The sequence below is a fragment of the Pelophylax lessonae genome (assembly GCF_965119305.1).
Source record: "Pelophylax lessonae genome assembly, chromosome: 6".
Taxonomy (NCBI): Eukaryota; Metazoa; Chordata; class Amphibia; order Anura; family Ranidae; genus Pelophylax; species Pelophylax lessonae.
Window position 1 is genome coordinate 325,210,177 of NC_138773.1, and position 26,236 is coordinate 325,236,412.

At 46.8% G+C, this 26,236-nt stretch overlaps 1 protein-coding gene across 2 annotated transcripts in view; it reads right to left on the reverse strand.

The window, feature by feature from the left end:
- Positions 1-26,236, reverse strand: part of SEMA5B (semaphorin 5B) — a 295,097-nt gene that overhangs the window by 142,928 nt on the left and 125,933 nt on the right. For both annotated transcript variants that reach the window (XM_082262187.1, XM_082262188.1), the window contains exons 8-10: positions 8,635-8,770; positions 6,399-6,606; positions 4,289-4,496 (exon numbers count right to left, since the gene is read on the reverse strand). In XM_082262187.1, coding sequence (XP_082118313.1) covers positions 4,289-4,496; positions 6,399-6,606; positions 8,635-8,770 — 552 coding nt within the window. The remainder of the gene's footprint in view (positions 1-4,288; positions 4,497-6,398; positions 6,607-8,634; positions 8,771-26,236) is intronic.

Here is a 26,236-nt window from a genome sequence, read left to right on the forward strand (position 1 = left end):
GAATAAATTATCAATAAATCATTTGCAAGACGGGCTTTTCAGAAGGATGGGGCTGTACGTATGTCATGGTCGAGAGGCTTTGCGGCAGCAGCAATTTTTAACTCAATGGCTGAGTTTGATCGGCAGCACCACCCGCAGGGGCGTAACTACAGGGGTTGCAGGGGTTGCAACTGCAACCGGGCCCAATGCTCCAGGGGGGCCTGTGTGGCTCCCCTGTACACCTGGATAGGATAGGATGTCACAATAGAGAACCAGGAAGGGGTCGGTAAATATGTAATTTACCAGCTCCTTCCTTTTCTGAATGGACAGAGTCATAGTCAGTGACATTGTAAAAAAAAAATATAAAGAAAATGATAAAAAAAATAATACAATTAAAATACCAAAAAATAAAAACTACTGACACCAGTGGGTGAACTTCCAGGAATGCAAAGGTCACACTTGCAACCGAGCCCTGGAATTCCACCACCCTGGGGGGGACCCAAGATGGCAGGAAGGGGGCCCACTGCAGAACTTGTGAAAGGGTCCTGTAACGAGAGTAAAGGGCCCCAGGATCAGTGGGAAGAGCCCCGGGCTTGAAGGGAAGGGCCCCGGCCAGGGGTCTGGGGGGCCCTTCATGGTTTCTTGCACCGGGGGCCCTGAAGGTTCTAGTTACGCCTCTGACCACCCGTCTAACTTGTCCTTTACAGTTAAAATCCCCGTTAAGATTAAAAAAAAGAAACCCAGACATTCAGGAGGTGAGACGATTTTCAAGGCCGCTGCTACACCGGGATCCACAGCAGAGGTGGCAGACACTGCCACTCATTTAAAAGAACCTTCTCGGCAGAGTTTTCCTCTAGTTCTATCAGCTCAGGCATAAAAGAAGGTGAAAAATGCACCAACCAGCTGATATCGGAAAGTTTATTTTGGAAGTATTGACAGACGTACTTGGAAAGAGCAGGTCATTGTCCTCAGAGGTTTTTTTGATTTGAAAACCCTCTCCTAATATTCTCTGCCAAGCATCACATGGATGAAGTGACATGGTTAAGCCCTTCACACCTAGTGGGAAGAGTCCCCCCCCCCCCCGTTCTTTCAGATTCTGGAGATCTCTACTTGACTTTAGGGTCATGAACCTAACATATAGGACATAGGTCTTTTACCAAATACTGTCTTATTTTATTTTATTAGGAAAGTATGTCAAAACCTAATTTTATTTAATCGCAACGTAAATAGAAGAGAACCTGTCACCATAAAATAAATAAATACAAACCCAATTCCAAAAAAGTTGGGACACTGTACAAATTGTAAGTAAAAAAGTAAAAAAGGAATGGACTAATTCACAAATCTCATAAACTTATATTTTATTCACAATATAATATAGATAACATATCAAATGTTGAAAGTGAGACATTTTGAAATGTCATGCCAAATATTGGCTCATTTTGGATTTCATGAGAGCTACACATTCCAAAAAAGTTGGGACAGGTAGCAATAAGAGGCCGGAAAAGTTAAATGTACATATAAGGAACAGCTGGAGGACCAATTTGCAACTTATTAGGTCAATTGGCAACATGATTGGGTATAAAAAGAGCCTCTCAGGGTGGCAGTGTCTCTCAGAAGTCAGGATGGGCCGAGGATCACCAATTCCCCCAATGCTGCGGTGAAAAATAGTGGAGCAATATCAGAAAGGAGTTTCTCGGAGAAAAATTGCAAAGAGTTTGAAGTTCTCATCATCTACAGTGCATAATATCATCCAAGGATTCAGAGAATCTGGAACAATCTCTGTGCGTAAGGGTCAAGGCCGCAAAACCATACTGGATGGCGGTGATCTTCGGCCCTTAGACGGCACTGCATCACATACAGGAATGCTACTGTAATGGAAATCACAACATGGGCTCAGGAATACTTCCAGAAAACATTGTCGGTGAACACAACCCACCGTGCCATTCCCCGTTGCCGGCTAAAACTCTATAGGCCAAAAAAGAAGCCAAATCTAAACATGATCCAGAAGTACAGGCGTTTTCTCTGGGCCAAGGTTCATTTAAAATGGTCTGTGGCAAAGTGGAAAACTGTTCTGTGGTCAGACGAATCAAAATTTGAAGTTCTTTTTGGAAAACTGGGACGCCATGTCATCCGGACTAAAGAGGACAAGGACAACCCAAGTTGTTATCAGCGCTCAGATCAGAACCCTGCATCTCTGATGGAATGGGGTGGCATGAGTGCGTGTGGCATGGGCAGCTTACACATCTGGAAAGGCACCATCAATGCTGAAAGGTATATCCAAGTTCTAGAACAACATATGCTCCCATCCAGACGTCGTCTCTCTCAGGGAAGACCTTGCATTTTCCAACATGACAATGCCAGACCACATACTGCATCAATTACAACATCATGGCTGTGTAGAAGAAGGATCCGGGTACTGAAATGGCCAGCCTGCAGTCCAGACCTTTCACCCATAGAAAACATTTGGCGCATCATAAAGAGGAAGATGGGACAAAGAAAACCTAAGACAGTTGAGTAACTAGAAGCCTGAATTAGACAAGAATGGGACAACATTCCTATTCCTAAACTTCAGCAACTTCTCCTCAGTCCCCAGACGTTTGCAGACTGTTATAAAAAGAAGAGGGGAGGCCACACAGTGGTAAACATGGCCTTGTCCCAACTTCTTTGAGATGTGTTGATGCCATGAAATTTAAAATCAATTTATTTTTCCCTTAAAATGATACATTTTCTCAGTTTAAACATTTGATATGTCATCTATGTTGTATTCTGAATAAAATATTGAAATTTGAAACTTCCACATCATTGCATTCTGTTTTTATTCACAATTTGTACAGCGTCCCAACTTGGGTTTGTACAATGTAACTATAGCACCTGAAACAATTAAAAATTAACAATAACCACATCTGAAACAATTACAATGTAACAATAAACACAAAGATGGTAAAATGTCCTCATTAATAGCATTCCATCCTATTTGTGTTGTACAACAATCGTTGCAAACCGGAAACCATGTGACTTTTCCTTTATAACTTTGAAAAGTGAGATAAACATTTATAAAGTAAAAAATATTAAATGCAAAAATCCTCAGTGGGATGGAGAGGGGAATTGGGATTGTACGATACTCAGAGGTAAATGGAAAAACTTTGGAGGGAAATAGACCAGAAAAGGGTAATGAAAGGAATATAAATAAAAAATATATAAAGTTTTTATTCAAACATTTGTTAAAACACCTCCAATGAGGAACCAGAGGTTAACAACCAAATAAAACATTCGATCACATAAGGTACCAAAAGAGGAATGCATAAAGATTGACCCGAATACATAAAGGGGAATGCTGACGTGTCGCCGCGATCATTAGAGCGAGAGAAAAATTTTTATCCCTAGACCTCCTCTGTAACTCTAAACTGGTAACCTGTAGAAATTTTTAAAATGTCGTCTATGGGGATTTTCAAGTACCAAAGTTTGTCGCCATTGCGCGAGCGTGCGCAATTTTTAAGCATGACATGTTGGGTATCTCTTTACTCGGCGTAACATTATCTTTAACATTATGGGAAAAAAATTGGGCTAACTTTACTATTTTCTGATTTTTTAATTAAAAAAAGTGAATTTTTCCCCAATAAATTGCGTTTGGAAGACCGCTGCGCAAATACGGTGTTATAAAAAAATATTTCAACGATCTCCATTTTATTCTCTAGGGTGTCTCTGCTAAAAAAAATAAATAATAATAATATATATATATATATACACACACAATGTTTCAATGTTTGGGGGTTCTAAGTAGTTTTCTATAAAAAAAAATGATTTTAGCTTGTAAACACCAAGTGTCAAAAATAGGCCCGGTCTTAAATTGGTTAAAAGGCTAAAAACATTCCTGCTGCATCAATAAATAAATAAAATAAAGGTGTGCAAAGTCTTACAGTTTGCTTTCTGTAACAGGTAGAAAAGCCTGTCCCCTGCCAGCATACTGTAGAGAAGGATCCTTGTAGGTAAGCAGTGGTCTCTCTGCTGAGGACCGGTGTCCCCCCTGTTGACTGACAGCTATAGGTCTACATTCAGCAGAACTTGAGCTGGTTGGGAATCTCTAGCTCTGACTGAGCAGGGGGTTGTGTTGGACCTCTGCAGAGAGACCACTGCTTCCACACAGAGAGCATGGGGACATGCATGCTGGCAGGGGACAGGCTTTTTATTTTTTACACCTTCTTCTGCAGACTTTGTATACATTTTTTTGGGGGTTTATCTGATTTATTCTAAAAGTTCCTTTGGTCTGTAACACTCATGAATGAAGCAGTAGGGATTGCGGCGTACTCACCCCTCTGTGCGGTACATGCTGCACCTCTCCAGCGGTACTTTCAGCACGCCGTGCTTCAAGCCGACAAACAGGGAGCGGTTGCTGTGCAGGATCTGCAGGTTGAGGATCGGCTCCTGCTGCCCGCTGGGTAATATGTGCATCTCCTCCAGGTAGCAGCTGCGCAGGCTGCGGTTGGCGGTGGACAAGGCTTTAAGGATGGTGCCATGCTCTGCGGGGGAGGGGCAATACAAAGATATTACATCAGCAAGACTCCACCACCGCTCATGTTTACATCACAGTGATATTCCAATGTGTGCCTTTCAGATTTGGATTTATTCATTTAAATCTTGCAATTAAAGTGTATTTAAAACCAAAATGTAATTTGGAATTGGGAGGGGGGGGGGGGGGTTGACAGTCAGCCTGTGGCACAGAGTCTGTTCCCCCTTCCTTAACCCAGCTCTGATGAAAGGGGTGGGCCAGGAACAGTAAGTCCGTAGCACCGAGTCAGGGGCACTTGTCCCTTCTGCTCCCCTCCCCTCCTTATCCCAGTTCTGATAAAAAAGGGTGGGCCAGGAACAGTCAGTCCATGGCACATACCCCTTCTGCCCTCCCCCCCCCTCCTTATCCCATCTCTGATGAAAGGGGTGGGCCAAGAACAGTCAGTCCATGGCATCGAGTGTGGGGCTCATGCTCCATCTGCCCCACCCCCCTTATCTCAGCTCTGATGAAATGGGAGGGCCAGGAACAGTCAGTCTGTGGCACTGAGTCTGGGGCACATGTCCCTTCTGCCCCACCCCCTTTATCCCAGCTCTGATGAAAGGGGTGGGCCAGGAGCAGTCAGTCCAAGGCACAGAGTCTGGGGAACATGCCTCCTTGTCCCCCCCTTCCCCTTTCTTAACCCAACTCTGATGAAAGGGGTGGGCCAGGAACAGTCAGTCTGTGGCACCAAGTCTGGGGCACATGCTCCTTCTGCCCCATCCCCTCCTTATCCCAGCTCTGATGAAAGGAATGGGCGAGGAACAGTCAGTTCGTGACACTGATTCTTGGGCACATGTCCCTTCGCCCCCCTCCCCCCTGATCTCAGCCCTGATGAAAAGGGTGGGCCAGAACCAGTCAGTCAATGGCACATATCCCTTCTGCCCCCCCTCCTTATCCCAGCTCTGATGAAAGGGGTGGGCCAGGAACATTCAGTCTGTGGCACCGAGTCTGGGGAACATGCTCCTTCTGCCCCCCCCTCTTTATCCCAGCTTTGATGAAAGGAGCGGGCCAGGAACAGTCAGCCCGTGGCACGGATTCTGGGGCACATGTCCATTCGCCCCCCCTCCCTCCTCATCCCAGCTCTGAGGAAAGGGGTGGGCCAGGAACAGTCAGTCTATGGCACTGAGTCTGGGGAACATTCCCCTTCTTCCCCGTCCTCTCCTTATTCCAGATCTGATGAAAGGGGTGGGCCAGGAACTGTCGGTCCGTAGCACTGAGTCTGGGGCACTTTCCCTTCTGCCCCCCCTCTTTATCCCAGCTTTGATAAAAGGAGTTGGCCAGGAACAGCCAGTCCGTGGCACATGTCCCTTCGCCCCCCCCCTTCTTATCTCAGCTCTGATGAAAAGGGTGGGCCAGGAAAAGTCAGTGCAAGGCACCGAGTCTGGGGCACATGCCCCTTCTGCCCCACCATCCCTATCCCAGCTCTGATGAAAATGGTGGGCCAGGAACAGTCAATCCGTGGCACTGAATCTGGGGCACATTCCCTTTCTGCCCTTACGCCTTTTTCCAGCTCTAATGAAAGGGGTGGGCCAGGGACAGTCAGGCGGATGAGGAAAGGGCTGGATGATGCTGAATGTCCTCCAGCCAAGAAATGAGGCGGGGCTCTATCTGGCTTGCTGCAGCATCTAATGCACATTGTTAGAAGCTCACAGTGTGCAGTAAAATCAAAGCAATCCATTTCAGTCCAGGAGAGGAGCCGGAGGTCGGATTGGACACATCAATGTCATCTAATTCAGAACTGTAAATGGGGGTGTCACATTGGGGCTTATCTGATAAATCTGTGTAGAAGGGGCCAGGGGGTGATGTACAGAGATCACAGATGGGCAGAAGATGGCAGGTTAGTCCATTGGGCTGTGTGACGTGTGAAGAGTACCTGTGCCGATGTACATGACGTGGTACAGCGTGTCTTTGCCTTGTACGATGTCCACCACCAGTTTGGAGAATCTCACGTTGTCCTGCGTCACCAAGGGGTCCACCGACACCGGCTGCACCACATCGTTCATGAGGAAAAGGCGCTGAGCGTCCTGCAGGCTGCGCTCCGTCAGGTTCTCGTTGGGGCTGTCATCATTCAGGATCCCGCACTGCCAATCAGAAAGGACATCATTAATGGGTGACAAAAGTATGGCACAGTGGGTAGGGGTCATAAAAAGGGTGGGGTAAAAAAGAGCTGGGCAGTCAGTTAAAGTGATGGAATGGTGGCAGAGTGGGTAAAATGTCTCGGGTGGTGTGACAAGCAGTAAAGTGAATGGGATAATGTGACAAAGGGTGGCCAGGTGGGTAAAGGTGATGGAATTGAGTGATGTGATAAAGTGTGGCGTGGTGGGTAAAGGTTATGAAAAGGGTGGTGTGGAAAGAGGCAGCACAAGGAGTTAAAGTGATGGTAGGCCGGCAGGGTGAGTAATTAAGTTATTGGGGGGTGTGACAAGTGGTGGCACAGTGGGTAAAAGTGAATGGGATGATGTGACAAATGGTGGCACGATGGGTAAAGGTGATGGAATCCAGTGATGTGACAAAGGGTGGCATGGTGGGTAAAGTTCATGGAAAGGGTGTTTGGAAAGGGGTAGCACAGGGAGGTTAACGTGGTGAAAGGTTGGCAGGGTGGGTAAAAGTTTTTGGGTGGGCTGAATGGTGGTGGCACAGTAGGTAAAAGTAAATTAGCTGGTGTGACAAAGGGTGTCAGTGCAGGCAGGGTGGGTAAAAGTTATTGTGTGGTGTGACAAGTGGTGGCACAGTGGGTAAAAGTGAATGGAATGATGTGACAAATGGTGGCACGGTGGGTAAAGGTGATGGAATCGAGTAATGTGAAAAAGGATGGCACAGTGGGTAAAGGTCATGGAAAGGGTGTTTGGAAATAGGCAGCACAGGGAGGTTAAAGTAGCGGAAGGTTGGCAGGGTGGGTAAAAGTTTTTGGGTAGCATGATAAGTGGGTAAAAGTAAATTAGGTGGTGTGACAAAGGGTGTCAGGGTGGGTAAAGGTGGTGGAATTGAGTGATGTGACAATGAGTGGCACGATGGGTAGAGGTCATGAAAAGGGTGGTGTTGAAATAGGCAGCACAAGGGGTTAAAGTGATGGTAGGGTGGGTAAAAGTTATTGGGTGGTGTGACAAGTGGTGGCACAGTGGATAACAGTGAATAGTATGGTGTGACAAGGGGTGGCACAGTGGGTAAAGGTCATGGAAAGGGTGTTTGGAAAGGGCAGCACAGGGAGGTTAAAGTGGCGGAAGGTTGGCAGGGTGGGTGAACATTTTTGGGTAGCGTGATAAGTGGTGGCACAGTGAGTAAAAGTAAATTATGTGGTGTGACAAAGTGTGTCAGGGTGGGTAAAGGTGATGGAATTGAGTGATGTGACAAAGGTGGGTAAAAAGAAAAAGGGTTAAATGACAAAGGGAGGCACAGTGGGTAATATTGAATGGGGTGGTATGACAAAGGGCAGCACAGTGGATACAAGTCAAACAATAGGGTTTGTGGAAAGAGGTGGCACAGGAGGTAAAAGTGAATTAGGTGGTATGACAAAGATTGACATGGTGGGCAACAGTGATGTAACTGAGTAATGTGACAAAGGTTGGCACGGTGGGTAAAGGTCATGAAAGGGGTAGTAGGTGGGAATAGCAACAGAATGGGTAAAAATGATGGAAAGTCGGCAGAGTGGGAAATGGTTATTTGGTGGCATGACAACAGTGGGTAAAGATCATGAAAAGGGTGGTGTGGAAAGGGGCCACACAATTGGGAAAAAATGATGGAACATAGGCAGGGTGGGTAAAGGTTATTAGGTGGTGTAACGAGTGGTGGCACAGTGGGTAAAGGTGAATGGGGTAATGTGACAATGGGCAGCACAGTGGGTAAAAATAATGGAAGGTCAACAGGATGGGTAAAAGTTTTGGATGGTGTAACAAGTGGTGGCACCGCGAGTGAAGTTGAATGGGGTGGTATGACAGTGACATGGTGGGTAAAGAAAGAGGTGACAAATGGCAGCAAAGTGGGTAAGGGTGAGGGATTGCTGAGGATAACCGTCTATAGGAACGGCAGGATATTATATTAAACAAGACAGGACACATGGCAGGTATTATTGTGGTAACCGGGAACCCGACAGTCCCTTCTCTGCACCTCACCTGAAAGTTGGTGATAGGGTTGAGTGTGGGCAGCCAGGCGGAGCGCGGGTTCTCCTGGTATCTGAAGGGACCGTTGAAGGCTTGTGTGATTGCGCTGAGGTTGAAGGCACAAACCGCTGAGGCAGCGATGCTATTTCTGGAAGAACAGACAATAAAATGGTCATTACACGGTAAAATCCAGCAACTGTTCTCATTAATTATGAGGCGATGATACGGGACGGGTGGCTGGGATGACAGCGGAGAGTCCTCCTAGTCCAACGTGAGGACAATAGAATGCAGAAAATGGAGATCAGCAGGACCGCGGCTATACAAAAGTCAGGTGTCACCTTCCAATAGCACATAGTCAGCAGTGATCATCATTTCTTCCCAACACCCTGTCCAGGCTTCCTCTGCACTCTCCTGGGCACTGGCCCCAAGCATCTTTACCAAGTACCCAGGGCATCAGGGCTACAACTAACAAATGCCGCAGGCATAAAGAACAGATCCCATTAAGAGAAGAGGAAAGAGAAGAGAAAAGAGAAGAGGAAAGAGAAGAGGAAAGAGAAGAGGAAAGAGAAGAGGAAAGAGAAGAGAAAAGAGAAGAGGAAAGAGAAGAGGAAAGAGAAGAGGAAAGAGAAGAGGAAAGAGAAGAGGAAAGAGAAGAGGAAAGAGAAGAGAAAAGAAAGAGAAGAGGAAAGAGAAGAGGAAAGAGAAGAGGAAAGAGAAGAGGAAAGAGAAGAGGAAAGAGAAGAGGTGATGGGAGAGGAGAGGAAAGATGATGAAGGAGAAGAGAAGGAATGATGAAGGAAAAGAGAAGAGATGATGAAGAAGAAGAGAAGATGAAGGAGAAGAAGGGAAGAGAAGATCAGGGAGAAGGAAAGAAGAGAGAAGAAGAGAGAAGAAGAGAAGAGTTGATGTAGGAGAAGAAGAGAAGACAAAGCAGAAGAAGGGAAGAGAAGATCAGGGAGAAGAAGGAAAAAAGAGAGAAGAAGAGAAGAGATGATGATGAAGAAGAAGAGAAGACGAAGGAGAGGAAGGGAAGAGAAGATCATGGAGAAGGAGAGAAGAGAGAAGAAGAGAAGATCATGGAGAAGGAGAGAAGAGAGAAGAAGAGAAGATCAGGGAGAAGGAGAGAAGAGAAAAGAAGAGAAGTGATGATGAAGGAGAAGAAGAGAAGCGATGATGAAGGAGAAGAAGAGAAGCGAAGGAGAAGAAGGGAAGAGAAGACCAGGGAGAAGGAGAGAAGAGAAGAAGAGAGAAGAGATGAAGGAGAAGAAATGCTGATGATGAAAAAGAACAGAAGACAAAGGAGAAGAAGGGAAGAGAAGATCAGGGAGAAGGAGGAGAGAGAAGAGATGATGAAGGAGAAGAGAAGGAATTATGAAGGAGAAGAGAAGACGAAGGAGAAGAAGGGAAGAGAAGATCAGGGAGAAGGAGGAGAGTGAAGAGATGGTGAAGGAGAAGAGAAGGAATGATGAAGGAGAAGAGAAGGAATGATGAAGGAGAAGAGAAGAGATGATGAAGAAGAGAAGACGAAGGAGAAGGAGAAGAAGGGAAGAGAAGATCATGGAGAAGGAGGAGAGTGAAGAGATGGTGAAGGAGAAGAGAAGGAATGATGAAGGAGAAGAGAAGAGATGATGAAGAAGAGAAGACGAAGGAGAAGAAGGGAAGAGAAGATCATGGAGAAGGAGAGAAGAGAGAAGAAGAGAAGACAAAGGAGAAGAAGGGAAGAGAAGATAAGGGAGGAGAAGAGAGAAGAGAAGACGAGAGAAGAAATGATGATGAATAAGAAGAGAAGACAAAGGAGAAGAAGGGAAGAGAATATCAGGGAGAAGGAGAGAAGAGAAAAGAAGAGAAGTGATGATGAAGGAGAAGAAGAGAAGCGATGATGAAGGAGAAGAAGAGAAGCGAAGGAGAAGAAGGGAAGAGAAGACCAGGGAGAAGGAGAGAAGAGAGAAGAGAAGAAGAGAGAAGAGATGAAGGAGAAGAAATGCTGATGATGAAAAAGAACAGAAGACAAAGGAGAAGAAGGGAAGAGAAGATTAGGGAGAAGGAGGAGAGAGAAGAGATGATGAAGGAGAAGAGAAGGAATTATGAAGGAGAAGAGAAGACGAAGGAGAAGAAGGGAAGAGAAGATCAGGGAGAAGGAGGAGAGTGAAGAGATGGTGAAGGAGAAGAGAAGGAATGATGAAGGAGAAGAGAAGGAATGATGAAGGAGAAGAGAAGAGATGATGAAGAAGAGAAGACAAAGGAGAAGGAGAAGAAGGGAAGAGAAGATCATGGAGAAGGAGGAGAGTGAAGAGATGGTGAAGGAGAAGAGAAGGAATGATGAAGGAGAAGAGAAGAGATGATGAAGAAGAGAAGACGAAGGAGAAGAAGGGAAGAGAAGATCATGGAGAAGGAGAGAAGAAGAGAAGACAAAGGAGAAGAAGGGAAGAGAAGATAAGGGAGGAGAAGAGAGAAGAGAAGACGAGAGAAGAAATGATGATGAATAAGAAGAGAAGACGAAGGAGAAGAAGGGAAGAGAATATCAGGGAGAAGGAGAGAAGAGAAAAGAAGAGAAGAGATGATGAAGGAGAAGAAGAGAAGTGATGATGAAGGAGAAGAAGAGAAGTGATGATGAAGGAGAAGAAGAGAAGTGATGATGAAGGAGAAGAAGAGAAGCGAAGGAGAAGAAGGGAAGAGAAGACCAGGGAGAAGGAGAGAAGAGAGAAGAGAAGAAGAGAGAAGAGATGAAGGAGAAGAAATGCTGATGATGAAAAAGAACAGAAGACAAAGGAGAAGAAGGGAAGAGAAGATCAGGGAGAAGGAGGAGAGAGAAGAGATGATGAAGGAGAAGAGAAGGAATTATGAAGGAGAAGAGAAGACGAAGGAGAAGAAGGGAAGAGAAGATCAGGGAGAAGGAGGAGAGCGAAGAGATGGTGAAGGAGAAGAGAAGGAATGATGAAGGAGAAGAGAAGAGATGATGAAGAAGAGAAGACGAAGGAGAAGGAGAAGAAGGGAAGAGAAGATCATGGAGAAGGAGGAGAGTGAAGAGATGGTGAAGGAGAAGAGAAGGAATGATAAAGGAGAAGAAAAGAGATGATGAAGAAGAGAAGACGAAGGAGAAGAAGGGAAGAGAAGATCATGGAGAAGGAGAGAAGAGGAAGAAGAGAAGACAAAGGAGAAGAAGGGATGAGAAGATAAGGGAGGAGAAGAGAGAAGAGAAGACGAGAGAAGAAATGATGATGAATAAGAAGAGAAGACGAAGGAGAAGAAGGGAAGAGAATATCAGGGAGAAGGAGAGAAGAGAAAAGAAGAGAAGAGATGATGAAGGAGAAGAAGAGAAGTGATGATGAAGGAGAAGAAGAGAAGTGATGATGAAGGAGAAGAAGAGAAGCGAAGGAGAAGAAGGGAAGAGAAGACCAGGGAGAAGGAGAGAATAGAGAAGAGAAGAAGAGAGAAGAGATGAAGGAGAAGAAATGCTGATGATGAAAAAGAACAGAAGACAAAGGAGAAGAAGGGAAGAGAAGATCAGGGAGAAGGAGGAGAGAGAAGAGATGATGAAGGAGAAGAGAAGGAATGATGAAGGAGAAGAGAAGAGATGATGAAGGAGAAGAGAAGACGAAGGAGAAGAAGGGAAGAGAAGATCAGGGAGAAGGAGAGAAGAGATCACGAAGGAGAAGAAGAGAAGTGATGATGAAGGAGAAGAAGAGAAGACGAAGGAGAAGAAGAGAAGTGATGATGAAGGAGAAGAAGAGAAGACGAAGGAGAAGAAGGGAAGAGAAGATCCAGGAGGAGAGAAGAGAGAAGAGGGAAGAGGGAGAGGAGAAGAGAGAAGAGGAGGCAGACTAAGGGCGAGAAAAGAGGATAAAGGAGAAGAGAACATGGGGTGAGAAGAGGATAGAAGAGAGCAGTGAGAACAAAAGAGAGAAGACCAATAGTAGAGAAGAGAGTGAAGAGTAGAGAGCAGGTTGAGCAGAGGATAGAGGGGGTATAGGAAAGGAGAGGGCTGTGTTAAGTAGAGGATAGCAGAGAGAACAGGAAGAACAGAATATGGAGGGTAATGGAGAGAGGAGAGAAGAGTAGGGTTGAGCGGACACCTAGATGTCCGTGTTCGACGGGTTCGGCCGAACTTTAAAAAAAAGTCCGGGTCCGTGTCCCGGACTTTTACCGAACTTTTCCCGGACACCGAACCCCATTGAAGTCAATGGGGACCCGAACTTTAAGGCACTAAAATGGCTCTAAAACACCAAAGGAAAGGGCTAGAGTGCTGCAAATGGCAGCAAAACGTAATTAAGAGCATGGCAAGTGCTCTGCAAACAAATGTGGATAGGGAAATAACTTAAAACAACAAAAAAAAACAGAAAAATAAAACAATGTTCTTCTTCATCTCTGAAGGACGAGGCCCATATGGAGTAGGAGGGAGGTTGAGGTGGTGGTGGATGTGGCGGTGACATAGGCGTGCGCACAGGGTGTGCTGGGTGTGCCTGGGCACACCCTAATCACCTAGGGCACAGAGCATTGCCAGTGAGGAGATGGGAAAGATCTCCCTGGGACCTGCTCTGCTCTATTTCTCCTTGCCTACAGGTACATGGCCCCGATACATTACTCTCCCTGCTGGCAAACACATGCATGTGTATTTCAACTTTGGGGTGCACACCTTAATGCAATAGGCTGCGCACACCTATGGGCGGTGTAGGTGGAAGCGGCGGTGGAGGAGGACCAGGGCCGGATTAACAGCATCATGGGCTTGGTGCTGAGGATTTTGAAGGGCCTTAAGGGCCGTGCCTTGCCATGCACCCAGAGGAGGAAGGGTGCAGCCATGCATGCCTAATTCAACATGGGATGCTGTCTCTGAAGCCCATAAACACATCCATGCATCGCCAACTGTCCCTCCTTGTCCGGCCTTCACGCTGTGTGGGGAGGTTCTGAGGGTGCTGCCTGGGGAAGCGAGCATAGAAGCCAGACTTCTGTGTTTACAAGTGACAGAAGAGCGGTAACAGTGAATATGGCCAACCCGGGGCCTATATAAAAGGTAGGGGCCTGGAGCTGCAGCTCCAATAGCCCCTACATTAATCTGGCCCTGAGGAGGAGGACGAGGTAGCCAACACTGCTTCTTTTCAAAAATTTTAAATGAGGGTACACCCCAAAAGAGTGAGAAAGAGCAAAAATGGAACAATGGGTGGGTAAGGTCGGTATCCATTGCTATTCTGCATAAGGTACGGAAAAGTCCCGTGGGATCCATGCCTGGTTCATTTTAATGAACGTGAGCTTGTCCACATTGTCTCTGGACAGGCGGCTGCGCTTGTCTGTTATAACGCCCCCAGCCGTGCTAAATACCCGTTCAGATAATACACTGGCTGCAGGGCACGCCAGCACCTCCAAGGCGTAAAGGGCAAGCTCAGGCCATGTGCCCAATTTGGAGACCCAGAAGTTGAAGGGGGCAGACCCGTCATTCACTACATGTAGGCGTGTGCACACATACTGCTCCACCATGTTGGTAAAATGCTGCCTCCTGCTAAGACGTTCCATCTGAGCTGCTGGTGCTGCTGTTTGTTGTGGCGTGCTGACAAAGCTTTTCCACATTTCGGCCATGCTAACCCTGCCTTCTGAGGTGCTGGCGGTGCCCTGGTTGCGTTGGCGACCTCCTCCTCCTCCTCCTCTGCCTTGTGCTTCCACTGTGGCCCCGCTGTCAGATGGGAATGCCAGCAGCATGGCGTCTACCAGCGTGCGCTTGTACTCGCGCATCTTGCGATCGCGCTCCAGTGAGTGAATTAAGGACGGTACGTTGTCCTTGTAACGGGGATCCAGCAGCGTGGCCACCCAGTAATCAGCACAAGTTAGAATGTGGGCAACTCGGCGGTCGTTGTGGAGACACTGCAGCATGTAATCGCTCATGTGTGCCAGGGTGCCCAGAGGCAACGAAAGGCTGTCCTCTGTGGGAGGTGTATCGTCCGTGTCCTCTGTATCCCCCCAGCCACGCACCAGTGATGGCCATGAGCTGGCCTGGGTGCCACCCTGCTGTGAACATGGTTCCATCTCCTCCTCCAGCTCCTCCTCCTCCTCATCCTCCTCATCCTCCAGAACTGTGCCCCTGCTGGACAATTGCGTCCCTGGCGTTTGCGTGTGCAGGAACCCACCCTCGGAGCCCCTTGCGAATGACTGCCCTGAAAGCCTTGGAAATGTTACCTCTTCATCCTCCTCCTCCTCCTCATCCTGTGCCACATCCTCTTCCATCATCGCCCGAATTGTTTTTTCAAGGAGGCATAGAAGTGGGATAGTTAAGCTGAGAACGGCGTCATTGCCACTGGCCATGTTGGTGGAGTACTCAAAACAGCGCAACAAGGCACACAGGTCTCGCATGGAGGCCCAGTTATTGGTGGTGAAGTGGTGCTGTTCCGCAGAGCGACTCACGCGTGCGTGCTGCAGCTGAAACTCCACTATGGCCTGCTGCTGCTCGCACAGTCTTTCCAGCATGTGCAAGGTGGAGTTCCACCTTGTGGGCACGTCACATATGAGGCGGTGAGCGGGAAGGCCGAAGTTACGCTGCAGCGCTGCCAGGCGAGCAGCAGCAGGGTGAGAACGCCGAAAGTGCGCACAAACGGCCCGCACTTTCTGCAGCAGCTCTGACATATCGGGGTAGTTTTTAAGGAACCTCTGCACCACCAAATTCAGCACATGCGCCAGGCAAGGGATGTGCGTCAAACCGGCTAGGCCCAGAGCTGCTATGAGATTTCGCCCGTTATCGCACACCACCAGGCCGGGCTTGAGGCTCGCTGGCAGCAACCACTCATTTGTCTGCTGTTCCATGCTCCTCCACAACTCCTGCGCGGTGTGTGGTTTGTCCCCCAAACAGGCAAGTTGTAAAACTGCCTGCTGTCGTTTACCCCTGGCCGTGCTGAAGTTGGTGGTGAAGGTGTTACGCTGTCCGGATGAGGAGGCGGTAGAGGATGAGGAAGCGGAGTAGGAGGAGTTAGGAACAGGAGGCAAACTGAAGCGCCCTGCAATCCTCGGTGGTGGAAGGACATGCGCCAAATTGCTATCCGCCTCAGGCCCATCCGCCACTGCATTTACCCAGTGTGCCGTTAGGGAGATATAACGCCCCTGACCGTGCTTACTGGTCCACGTATCCGTAGTTAGGTGGACCTTGGCACAGATGGCGTTGCGCAGTGCACACCTGATATTTTCCCCCACTTGGTTGTGCAGGGAAGGGATGGCTTGCCTGGAAAAGTAGTGGCGGCTGGGCACGACGTACTGTGGGACAGCCACCGACATAAGGTTTTTAAAACTGTGCGTCTCCACCAGACGGAATGACAGCATTTCAAAGGCCAATAATTTTGAAATGCTGGCATTCAGGGCCAGGGATCGCGGGTGGGTAGGGGGGTACTTCCTCTTCCTCTCAAGTGTTTGGGAGATGGAAAGCTGAACGCTTCCACGGGACATTGTGGAGATGGTTGTTGGTGACCCAGGTGGTGGTGTTGCTGACAGATCGTCTGTTTGCGGGGTGGCAGGTGCCGGTATCACTACAGATGTGGCTGGAGCGGCCGAGACTGCAGCAGAAGAGGAAGCAGGATGAGCCAGAGACGTTTCTTGGTTTTGAAGGTGTGTACTCCACTGCAGCTCGTGCTTTGCACTTAGATGCCTGATCATGCAGGTTGTGCTCAGGTTGAGAAGGTTTATGCCTCGCTTCAAGCTCTGATTGCACAGGGTGCAAACCACTCGTGTCCTGTCATCAGCACATTTTCTAAAGAACTTCCACGCTAGAGAACTCCTTTGAGCTGACTTTGGTGCGCTCGTTCCCTTGCTGCGTTGGGCAGTAGCGGGCGTAGTGTCTAGGGCACGGCCGCTCCGCTTCTGCACCCTGCTCCCTCTTCTGCTGTGCTGGTGGCTCTGTGCGACCACCGCCTCTTCCTCCAAACTACTCAGGTCACCTGCATGACGTTCATTCCATGTGGGGTCGAGGACCTCATCGTCCTCCACATCATCTTCCACCCAGTCTTCACCCCTGCCCTCCTTGTCGGTCTCCACAATGCTGAACGCCGCAGCAGTTGGCACCTGCGTTTCGTCATCATCGGAGACGTGCTGCGATGATCCTTGCATGTACTCATCTTGAGAAATAAGTGGTTGGGCATCGCTGCACTCAATCTCTTCCACTTCTGGGGCAGGGCTAGGTGGATGGCCCTGGGAAACCCTGCTGACAGAGTCCTCAAAAAGAATAAGAGACTGCTGTATGGCTTGGGGCTCAGACTGCTGGCCTGATTTGCAAGGGGGTGAGGTGAAAGACGGTTGGACATTGGCTGCAGGTGCCAACTCTGACCTTTCTGCAGTAGACTGGGTGGGAGACAATGTGAAGGAACTGGAGGCACTGTCAGCAGCAAACCAATCTACTATCGCCTCAACTTGTTCTGGCCTCATCACTTCTAGGGGCGTTTGATGCCCTACCAAATACTGATGCAGGTTCTGTCGCCTACTCACACTTGAGGAAGGTGTTTCACTTGTGCGTGTAGCTGGCACAGATCGACCACGTCCTCTCCTTGCAACAGGAGCTCTACCAGCAGCACCACGACCCAGGCCACGGCCCTTATTTGACGGTCTCCTCATATTTCTGTAATTTAAGATCTTGCCCTAGAAAGGTTTTTATTGAATAGCGGAATAGGAAATATGATCCAAAAAAGTGTATGTATCTCGCACGTACAAAACCACACTAGGCCCCAATTACTATTGTTTCTACCCCTAAAAGGATGGATGAGGAGTAGGAGGAGGAGTATGGAACAGGCAGCACCCTCAAATCTTCAGAAGTATGAGATGAACCCCAAAAACTTGGAAAGGTGGATCTCACACGTACCGACACAGACTATCCCGCAATTCAATTGATCCTCAAAGGTTTTTATTGAATAGCGGAATAGGAAATATGATCAAAAAAAGTGTATGTATCTCGCACGTACACAACCACACTAGGCCCCAATTACTATTGTTTGTACCCCTAAAAGGATGGATGAGGAGTAGGAGGAGGAGTATGGAACAGGCAGCACCCTCAAATCTTCAGAAGTATGAGATGAACCCCAAAAACTTGGAAAGGTGGATCTCACACGTACCGACACAGACTATCCCGCAATTCAATTGATCCTCAAAGGTTTTTATTGAATAGCGGAATAGGAAATATGATCAAAAAAAGTGTATGTATCTCGCACGTACACAACCACACTAGGCCCCAATTACTATTGTTTGTACCCCTAAAAGGATGGTTGAGCAGTAGGAGCAGGAGTATGGAACAGGCAGCACCCTCAAATCTTCAGAAGTATGAGATGAACCCCAACAACTTGGAAAGGTGGATCTCACACGTACCGACACAGACTATCTCGCAATTGAATTGATCCCCAAAGGTTTTAATTGAATAGCGGAATAGAAAATATGATCAAAAAGAAAGTGTATGTATCTCGCACGTACACCACCACACTAGGCCCCAACTACTATTGTTTGTACCCCTAAAAGGATGGTTGAGCAGTAGGAGGAGGAGTATGGAACAGGCAGCACCCTCAAATCTTCAGAAGTATGAGATGAACCCCAAAAACTTGGAAAGGTGGATCTCTCTCACACGTACCAACACAGACTATCCCCCAATTTAACTGATCCCCAAAGGTTTTTGATTAAATAGCGGAATAGAAAATATGATCCAAAAAAAGTGTATGTATATCACACGTACACAACCACACTAGGCCCCAATTACTATTGTTTGTACCCCTAAAAGGCTAGATGAGGAGTAGGGGGGGTATGGAACAGGCAGCACCCTCAAACCTTCAGAAGTATGAGATGAACCCCAACAACTTGGAAAGGTGGATCTCTCTCACACGTACCAACACAGACTATCCCCCAATTTAACTGATCCCCAAAGGTTTTTGATTAAATAGCGGAATAGAAAATATGATCCAAAAAAAGTGTATGTATATCACACGTACACAACCACACTAGGCCCCAATTACTATTGTTTGTACCCCTAAAAGGCTAGATGAGGAGTAGGGGGGGTATGGAACAGGCAGCACCCTCAAACCTTCAGAAGTATGAGATGAACCCCAACAACTTGGAAAGGTGGATCTCTCTCACACGTACCAACACAGACTATCCCCCAATTTAACTGATCCCCAAAGGTTTTTGATTAAATAGCGGAATAGAAAATATGATCCAAAAAAAGTGTATGTATATCACACGTACACAACCACACTAGGCCCCAATTACTATTGTTTGTACCCCTAAAAGGCTAGGAGTAGGGGGAGTATGGAACAGGCAGCACCCTCAAACCTTCAGAAGTATGAGATGAACCCCAACAACTTGGAAAGGTGGATCTCTCTCACACGTACCAACACAGACTATCCCCCAATTTAACTGATCCCCAAAGGTTTTTGATTAAATAGCGGAATAGAAAATATGATCCAAAAAAAGTGTATGTATATCACACGTACACAACCACACTAGGCCCCAATTACTATTGTTTGTACCCCTAAAAGGCTAGGAGTAGGGGGAGTATGGAACAGGCAGCACCCTCAAACCTTCAGAAGTATGAGATGAACCCCAACAACTTGGAAAGGTGGATCTCTCTCACACGTACCAACACAGACTATCCCCCAATTTAACTGATCCCCAAAGGTTTTTGATTAAATAGCGGAATAGAAAATATGATCCAAAAAAAGTGTATGTATATCACACGTACACAACCACACTAGGCCCCAATTACTATTGTTTGTACCCCTAAAAGGCTAGATGAGGAGTAGGGGGAGTATGGAACAGGCAGCACCCTCAAACCTTCAGAAGTATGAGATGAACCCCAACAACTTGGAAAGGTGGATCTCTCTCACACGTACCAACACAGACTATCCCCCAATTTAACTGATCCCCAAAGGTTTTTGATTAAATAGCGGAATAGAAAATATGATCCAAAAAAAGTGTATGTATATCACACGTACACAACCACACTAGGCCCCAATTACTATTGTTTGTACCCCTAAAAGGCTAGGAGTAGGGGGAGTATGGAACAGGCAGCACCCTCAAACCTTCAGAAGTATGAGATGAACCCCAACAACTTGGAAAGGTGGATCTCTCTCACACGTACCAACACAGACTATCCCCCAATTTAACTGATCCCCAAAGGTTTTTGATTAAATAGCGGAATAGAAAATATGATCCAAAAAAAGTGTATGTATATCACACGTACACAACCACACTAGGCCCCAATTACTATTGTTTGTACCCCTAAAAGGCTAGGAGTAGGGGGAGTATGGAACAGGCAGCACCCTCAAACCTTCAGAAGTATGAGATGAACCCCAACAACTTGGAAAGGTGGATCTCTCTCACACGTACCAACACAGACTATCCCCCAATTTAACTGATCCCCAAAGGTTTTTGATTAAATAGCGGAATAGAAAATATGATCCAAAAAAAGTGTATGTATATCACACGTACACAACCACACTAGGCCCCAATTACTATTGTTTGTACCCCTAAAAGGCTAGATGAGGAGTAGGGGGAGTATGGAACAGGCAGCACCCTCAAACCTTCAGAAGTATGAGATGAACCCCAACAACTTGGAAAGGTGGATCTCTCTCACACGTACCAACACAGACTATCCCCCAATTTAACTGATCCCCAAAGGTTTTTGATTAAATAGCGGAATAGAAAATATGATCCAAAAAAAGTGTATGTATATCACACGTACACAACCACACTGGGCCCCAATTACTATTGTTTGTACCCCTAAAAGGCTAGATGAGGAGTAGGGGGGGTATGGAACAGGCAGCACCCTCAAACCTTCAGAAGTATGAGATGAACCCCAACAACTTGGAAAGGTGGATCTCTCTCACACGTACCAACACAGACTATCCCCCAATTTAACTGATCCCCAAAGGTTTTTGATTAAATAGCGGAATAGAAAATATGATCCAAAAAAAGTGTATGTATATCACACGTACACAACCACACTGGGCCCCAATTACTATTGTTTGTACCCCTAAAAGGCTAGATGAGGAGTAGGGGGGGTATGGAACAGGCAGCACCCTCAAACCTTCAGAAGTATGAGATGAACCCCAACAACTTGGAAAGGTGGATCTCTCTCACACGTACCAACACAGACTATCCCCCAATTTAACTGATCCCCAAAGGTTTTTGATTAAATAGCGGAATAGAAAATATGATCCAAAAAAAGTGTATGTATATCACACGTACACAACCACACTAGGCCCCAATTACTATTGTTTGTACCCCTAAAAGGCTAGATGAGGAGTAGGGGGGGTATGGAACAGGCAGCACCCTCAAACCTTCAGAAGTATGAGATGAACCCCAACAACTTGGAAAGGTGGATCTCTCTCACACGTACCAACACAGACTATCCCCCAATTTAACTGATCCCCAAAGGTTTTTGATTAAATAGCGGAATAGAAAATATGATCCAAAAAAAGTGTATGTCTATCACACGTACACAACCACACTAGGCCCCAATTACTATTGTTTGTACCCCTAAAAGGCTAGATGAGGAGTAGGGGGGGTATGGAACAGGCAGCACCCTCAAACCTTCAGAAGTATGAGATGAACCCCAACAACTTGGAAAGGTGGATCTCTCTCACACGTACCAACACAGACTATCCCCCAATTTAACTGATCCCCAAAGGTTTTTGATTAAATAGCGGAATAGAAAATATGATCCAAAAAAAGTGTATGTATATCACACGTACACAACCACACTAGGCCCCAATTACTATTGTTTGTACCCCTAAAAGGCTAGGAGTAGGGGGAGTATGGAACAGGCAGCACCCTCAAACCTTCAGAAGTATGAGATGAACCCCAACAACTTGGAAAGGTGGATCTCTCTCACACGTACCAACACAGACTATCCCCCAATTTAACTGATCCCCAAAGGTTTTTGATTAAATAGCGGAATAGAAAATATGATCCAAAAAAAGTGTATGTATATCACACGTACACAACCACACTAGGCCCCAATTACTATTGTTTGTACCCCTAAAAGGCTAGGAGTAGGGGGAGTATGGAACAGGCAGCACCCTCAAACCTTCAGAAGTATGAGATGAACCCCAACAACTTGGAAAGGTGGATCTCTCTCACACGTACCAACACAGACTATCCCCCAATTTAACTGATCCCCAAAGGTTTTTGATTAAATAGCGGAATAGAAAATATGATCCAAAAAAAGTGTATGTATATCACACGTACACAACCACACTAGGCCCCAATTACTATTGTTTGTACCCCTAAAAGGCTAGATGAGGAGTAGGGGGAGTATGGAACAGGCAGCACCCTCAAATCTTCAGAAGTATGAGATTGTGTTCACTGTACCCCACAAAGATTGAGTTCACTGCACCCCACAATGATTGTGTTCACTGCACCCCACAAAGATTGTGTTCACTGCACCTCACAAAGATTGTGTTCACTGTACCCCCCAAAGATTGTGTTCACTGCACCCCACAAAGATTCTGTTCACTGTACCCCACAAAGATTGTGTTCACTGCACCCTAAAAGGATGTTGTTCACTGCACCCCACAAAGATTGTGTTCACTGCACCCTAAAAGGATGTTGTTCACTGCACCCCAAAAAGATTGTGTTCACTGTACCCCCCCCAAAGATTGTGTTCACTGCACCCCACAAAGATTGTGTTCACTGCACCCCAAAAAGATTGTGTTCACTGTACCCCCCAAAGATTGTGTTCACTGCACCCCAAAAAGATTGTGTTCACTGTACCCCCCAAAGATTGTGTTCACTGCACCCCACAAAGATTCTGTTCACTGTACCCCACAAAGATTGTGTTCACTGCACCCCAAAAAGATTGTGTTCACTGTACCCCCCCAAAGATTGTGTTCACTGCACCCCACAAAGATTCTGTTCACTGCACCCCACAAAGGATTTTGTTCACTGCACCCCAAAAAGATTGTGTTCACTGCACCCCAAAAAGGATTTTGATCACTGCACCCCAAAAAGGATGTTGTTCACTGCACCCCAAAAATGATTTTGTTCACTCCACCCCAAAAAGATTGTGTTCACTGCACCCCACAAAGATTGTGTTCACTGCACCCCAAAAAGATTGTGTTCACTGTACCCCCCAAAGATTGTGTTCACTGCACCCCACAAAGATTCTGTTCACTGTACCCCACAAAGATTGTGTTCACTGCACCCCAAAAAGATTGTGTTCACTGCACCCCAAAAAGGATGTTGTTCACTGCACCCCAAAAAGGATGTTGTTCACTCCACCCCAAAAAGATTGTGTTTACTGCACCCCACAAAGATTGTGTTCACTGCACCCCAAAAAGATTGTGTTCACTGCACCCCAAAAAGGATTTTGTTCACTGCACCCCAAAAAGGATTTTGTTCACTGCACCCCAAAACGGATGTTGTTCACTCCACCCCAAAAAGATTGTGTTCACTGCACCCCACAAAGGATTTTGTTCACTGCACCCCAAAAAGATTGTGTTCACTGCACCCCAAAAAGGATGTTCACTGCACCCCAAAAAGGATTTTGTTCACTGCACCCCAAAAAGATTGTGTTCACTGCACCCCACAAAGGATTTTGTTCACTGCACCCCACAAAGATTGTGTTCACTGCACACCAAAAAGGATTGTGTTCACTGCACCCCAAAAAGATTTTGTTCACTGCACCCCAAAAAGATTGTGTTCACTGCAGCCCAAAAAGATTGTGTTCACTGCAGCCCAAAAAGATTGTGTTCACTGCAGCCCAAAAAGATTGTGTTCACTGCAGCCCAAAAAGATTGTGTTCACTGCAGCTCACACACAGAAAAATGGATGTGGATCACTGACACCTGCCTATCTCCAATCCCACACCACACAGCAATATCGATTGTAGTTTGTAGAACACAGTTTCCCTAAAATTCAGCAGACTCTGTCCCTAACAGGATTGAGAAGAGATCGTAGATCAGGATTGAGTGCAGATTCACCCCACCCCCCACACAGCAATATCGATTGTAGTTTGTAGAAGACACTGACCCTATAATTCAGCAGACTCTATCCCTAAAATGCCTACAACTCGCCCTGCCTAAACACTCCGACCTGTCCCTCAATTCTATCCGGACACAAATGGTTTTTTCCTGCCTATCTTTCCCTAATCAGCAGCCAGCACATTGATGTGTGCTCTGTCCCTTAGCTAAGCAGCAGAATGACGCTGCTGCGGCGGCTGCCTCGAACTTATAAAGACTTGGTCACATGCTTCAGACGGCCAATCACAGCTACTAAGACATTTGCAGGCATGGCTGGGATGGCTTAAGGCACACCAGTTAAACGATTGTTGATTGGCTGTTGAAAGCCCGCCATGAAAAGAGCGCCAAAGCATGCAAAACCCGGAAATAAAACGACCGAACACGGATTTTTACCCGAACATACAGTAAAGTGTCCGTGTCCGTGTTCGGGTAAAAAAAATCCAATTATTCGGTACGAACACGAATAATACAGTCCGTGTTCGCTCAACACTAGAGAAGAGGTGATCAGAGGACAGTGGGAAGAGTGGAGCTGGAAACTGATACTATGTTTTATACGCACTTTATCATGTTGTATTTTTTTTTTTGTTGTATTTGTTACATTAAAAAAAAAAATAAATAAATAAACACAAAGAAAGCTTTGCGTGAAACGTCCCTCTCCCATCACACACAAAGGAGGGCCGGCATTTTACAAAGTGCACGCCAAGGGTGGCATTGAGCAGAGAGTCCTGTCACAATCCCCGCCAATAAGCCCCACTTTAATTTCTAGCTTTTCACATCACTAACACGGTGGGACAAAGAGCTCCTGTCACCGGGCCACAAAACCGCCTCGTGTCAAGACACATGGCGCTATTACAGCACAATAAGAGCCGTTTATTTCTGGCCTGCGCTCCTGTTCTGCGTCTGATTGAGTGCTGACATGGTGAGCGATCGTCTGAGTAAACCACCTGATATTAGAGACTACAAACCTTACACAAAGCAGATGAGTGACGTCTCTGCCGGGGCTGACAGTCACTGAAAAGTTTTCCTTTCTGTTATAACTGTAAGCTGTGATTACCCCTCTATAACGGGGAGGCATTGTACCCAGCACTTGGCATGGACAGTTGGTGTACTATAAAATATACAGAACTCAATCAAACTAGACCTATTTTCATGTTAAGCCTATCAGGCTGAGTAATGCGTCAGTTCCAGGTATTTCTTCCCTCTCACAGAGATCACAGAGTACCCCCCCCCCCCCCCAATGCCTTCATCTGCTTTTCACTGCAGAAGGAAGGAGTCATCTTTGTTCAGGCATCATCCAGGGTCACCATAAGCTTCCTGTAGTTATTGACCACCAATGCTTGCTATACCCAGAAACACAGCCACAGATATAGAGGACCTCTGATGCCTATACCCCCAAACCCAGAAACAGATATGGGGTACCTCTGATGCCTACACCCAGATACCCAACCACAGATATTCATGATCTTTAATGCAAAACCCATAAACCCAGCCACAGATATGGGGACTTCTGATGCCTACAACAATAAACCAAGCAACAGGACTGGGGGGATCTGTGATACCTACATCCAAGAACTCCACCAGAGATATGGACATCTCTGATGCCTACACCCATAAACCCAGCCAAAGATATGGGGAAACGCCAATGCCTACACACATAAACCCAGCTACAGATAAGGGGGCTTCTAATGCCTGCACCCATAATCCAGCCACAGGTATTTGGGATCTGTGATACCTACACCCATAAATCCAGCCACAGATATCGGGGTCCTCTGATGACTACACCCATAATCTTAGCCACAGATATGGGGGAACTCGCATGCCTACAACCATAAATTCAGCCACAGATATTGGGGACCTCTGATGTCTACACCCATAAACCAAGCCACAGATACGGAGGACCTTTGATGCCTGGACCTGTAAACCTAGCTACAGATATGGAGGGTCTCTGATGCCTACAGTTGTAAACCCAGCCATAGATATGGGGGCCCTCTGATGCCAACAACCATAAACCCAGTCACAGATATGAGGGGACCTCTGATGCTTACACTCATAAACTCAGTCAAAGATATGAGGGACCTCTGATGCTTACACTCATAAACCCAGTCAGTTATATGAGGGACCTCTGATGCTTACACTCAAACCCAGTCACAGATATGAGGGACCTCCTAAGCCTACACCTATAAACCCAGCCACAGATATGGGGAACCTCTGATGCCCACACCCATAAACCCAGCAACAGATAGGGAGGGTCTCTGATGTCTACACCCATAAACCCAGCCACAGATAAGGAGGGCCTCAGATATATAGGGACCTCTGAGGTCTACACCCATTAACCCAGTCATAGACTTGGAAGACATCCATAATCTCAGCCACAGATATGGGGGACTTCTGAGCCTACACCCAAAAACCCAGCCACAGATATGGGGGACCTCTGATGCCTACACCCATAAACCCAGCCACAGACATGGGGGACCTCTGATGCCTACACCCATAAACCCAGCCACAGACATGGGGGACCTCTGAGCCTACACCCAAAAACCCAGCCACAGATATGGGGGACCTCTGATGCCTACACCCATAAACCCAGCCACAGATATGAGGGACCTCTGATGCCTACACCCCTAAACCCAGCCACAGATATGGGGGGCCTCTGA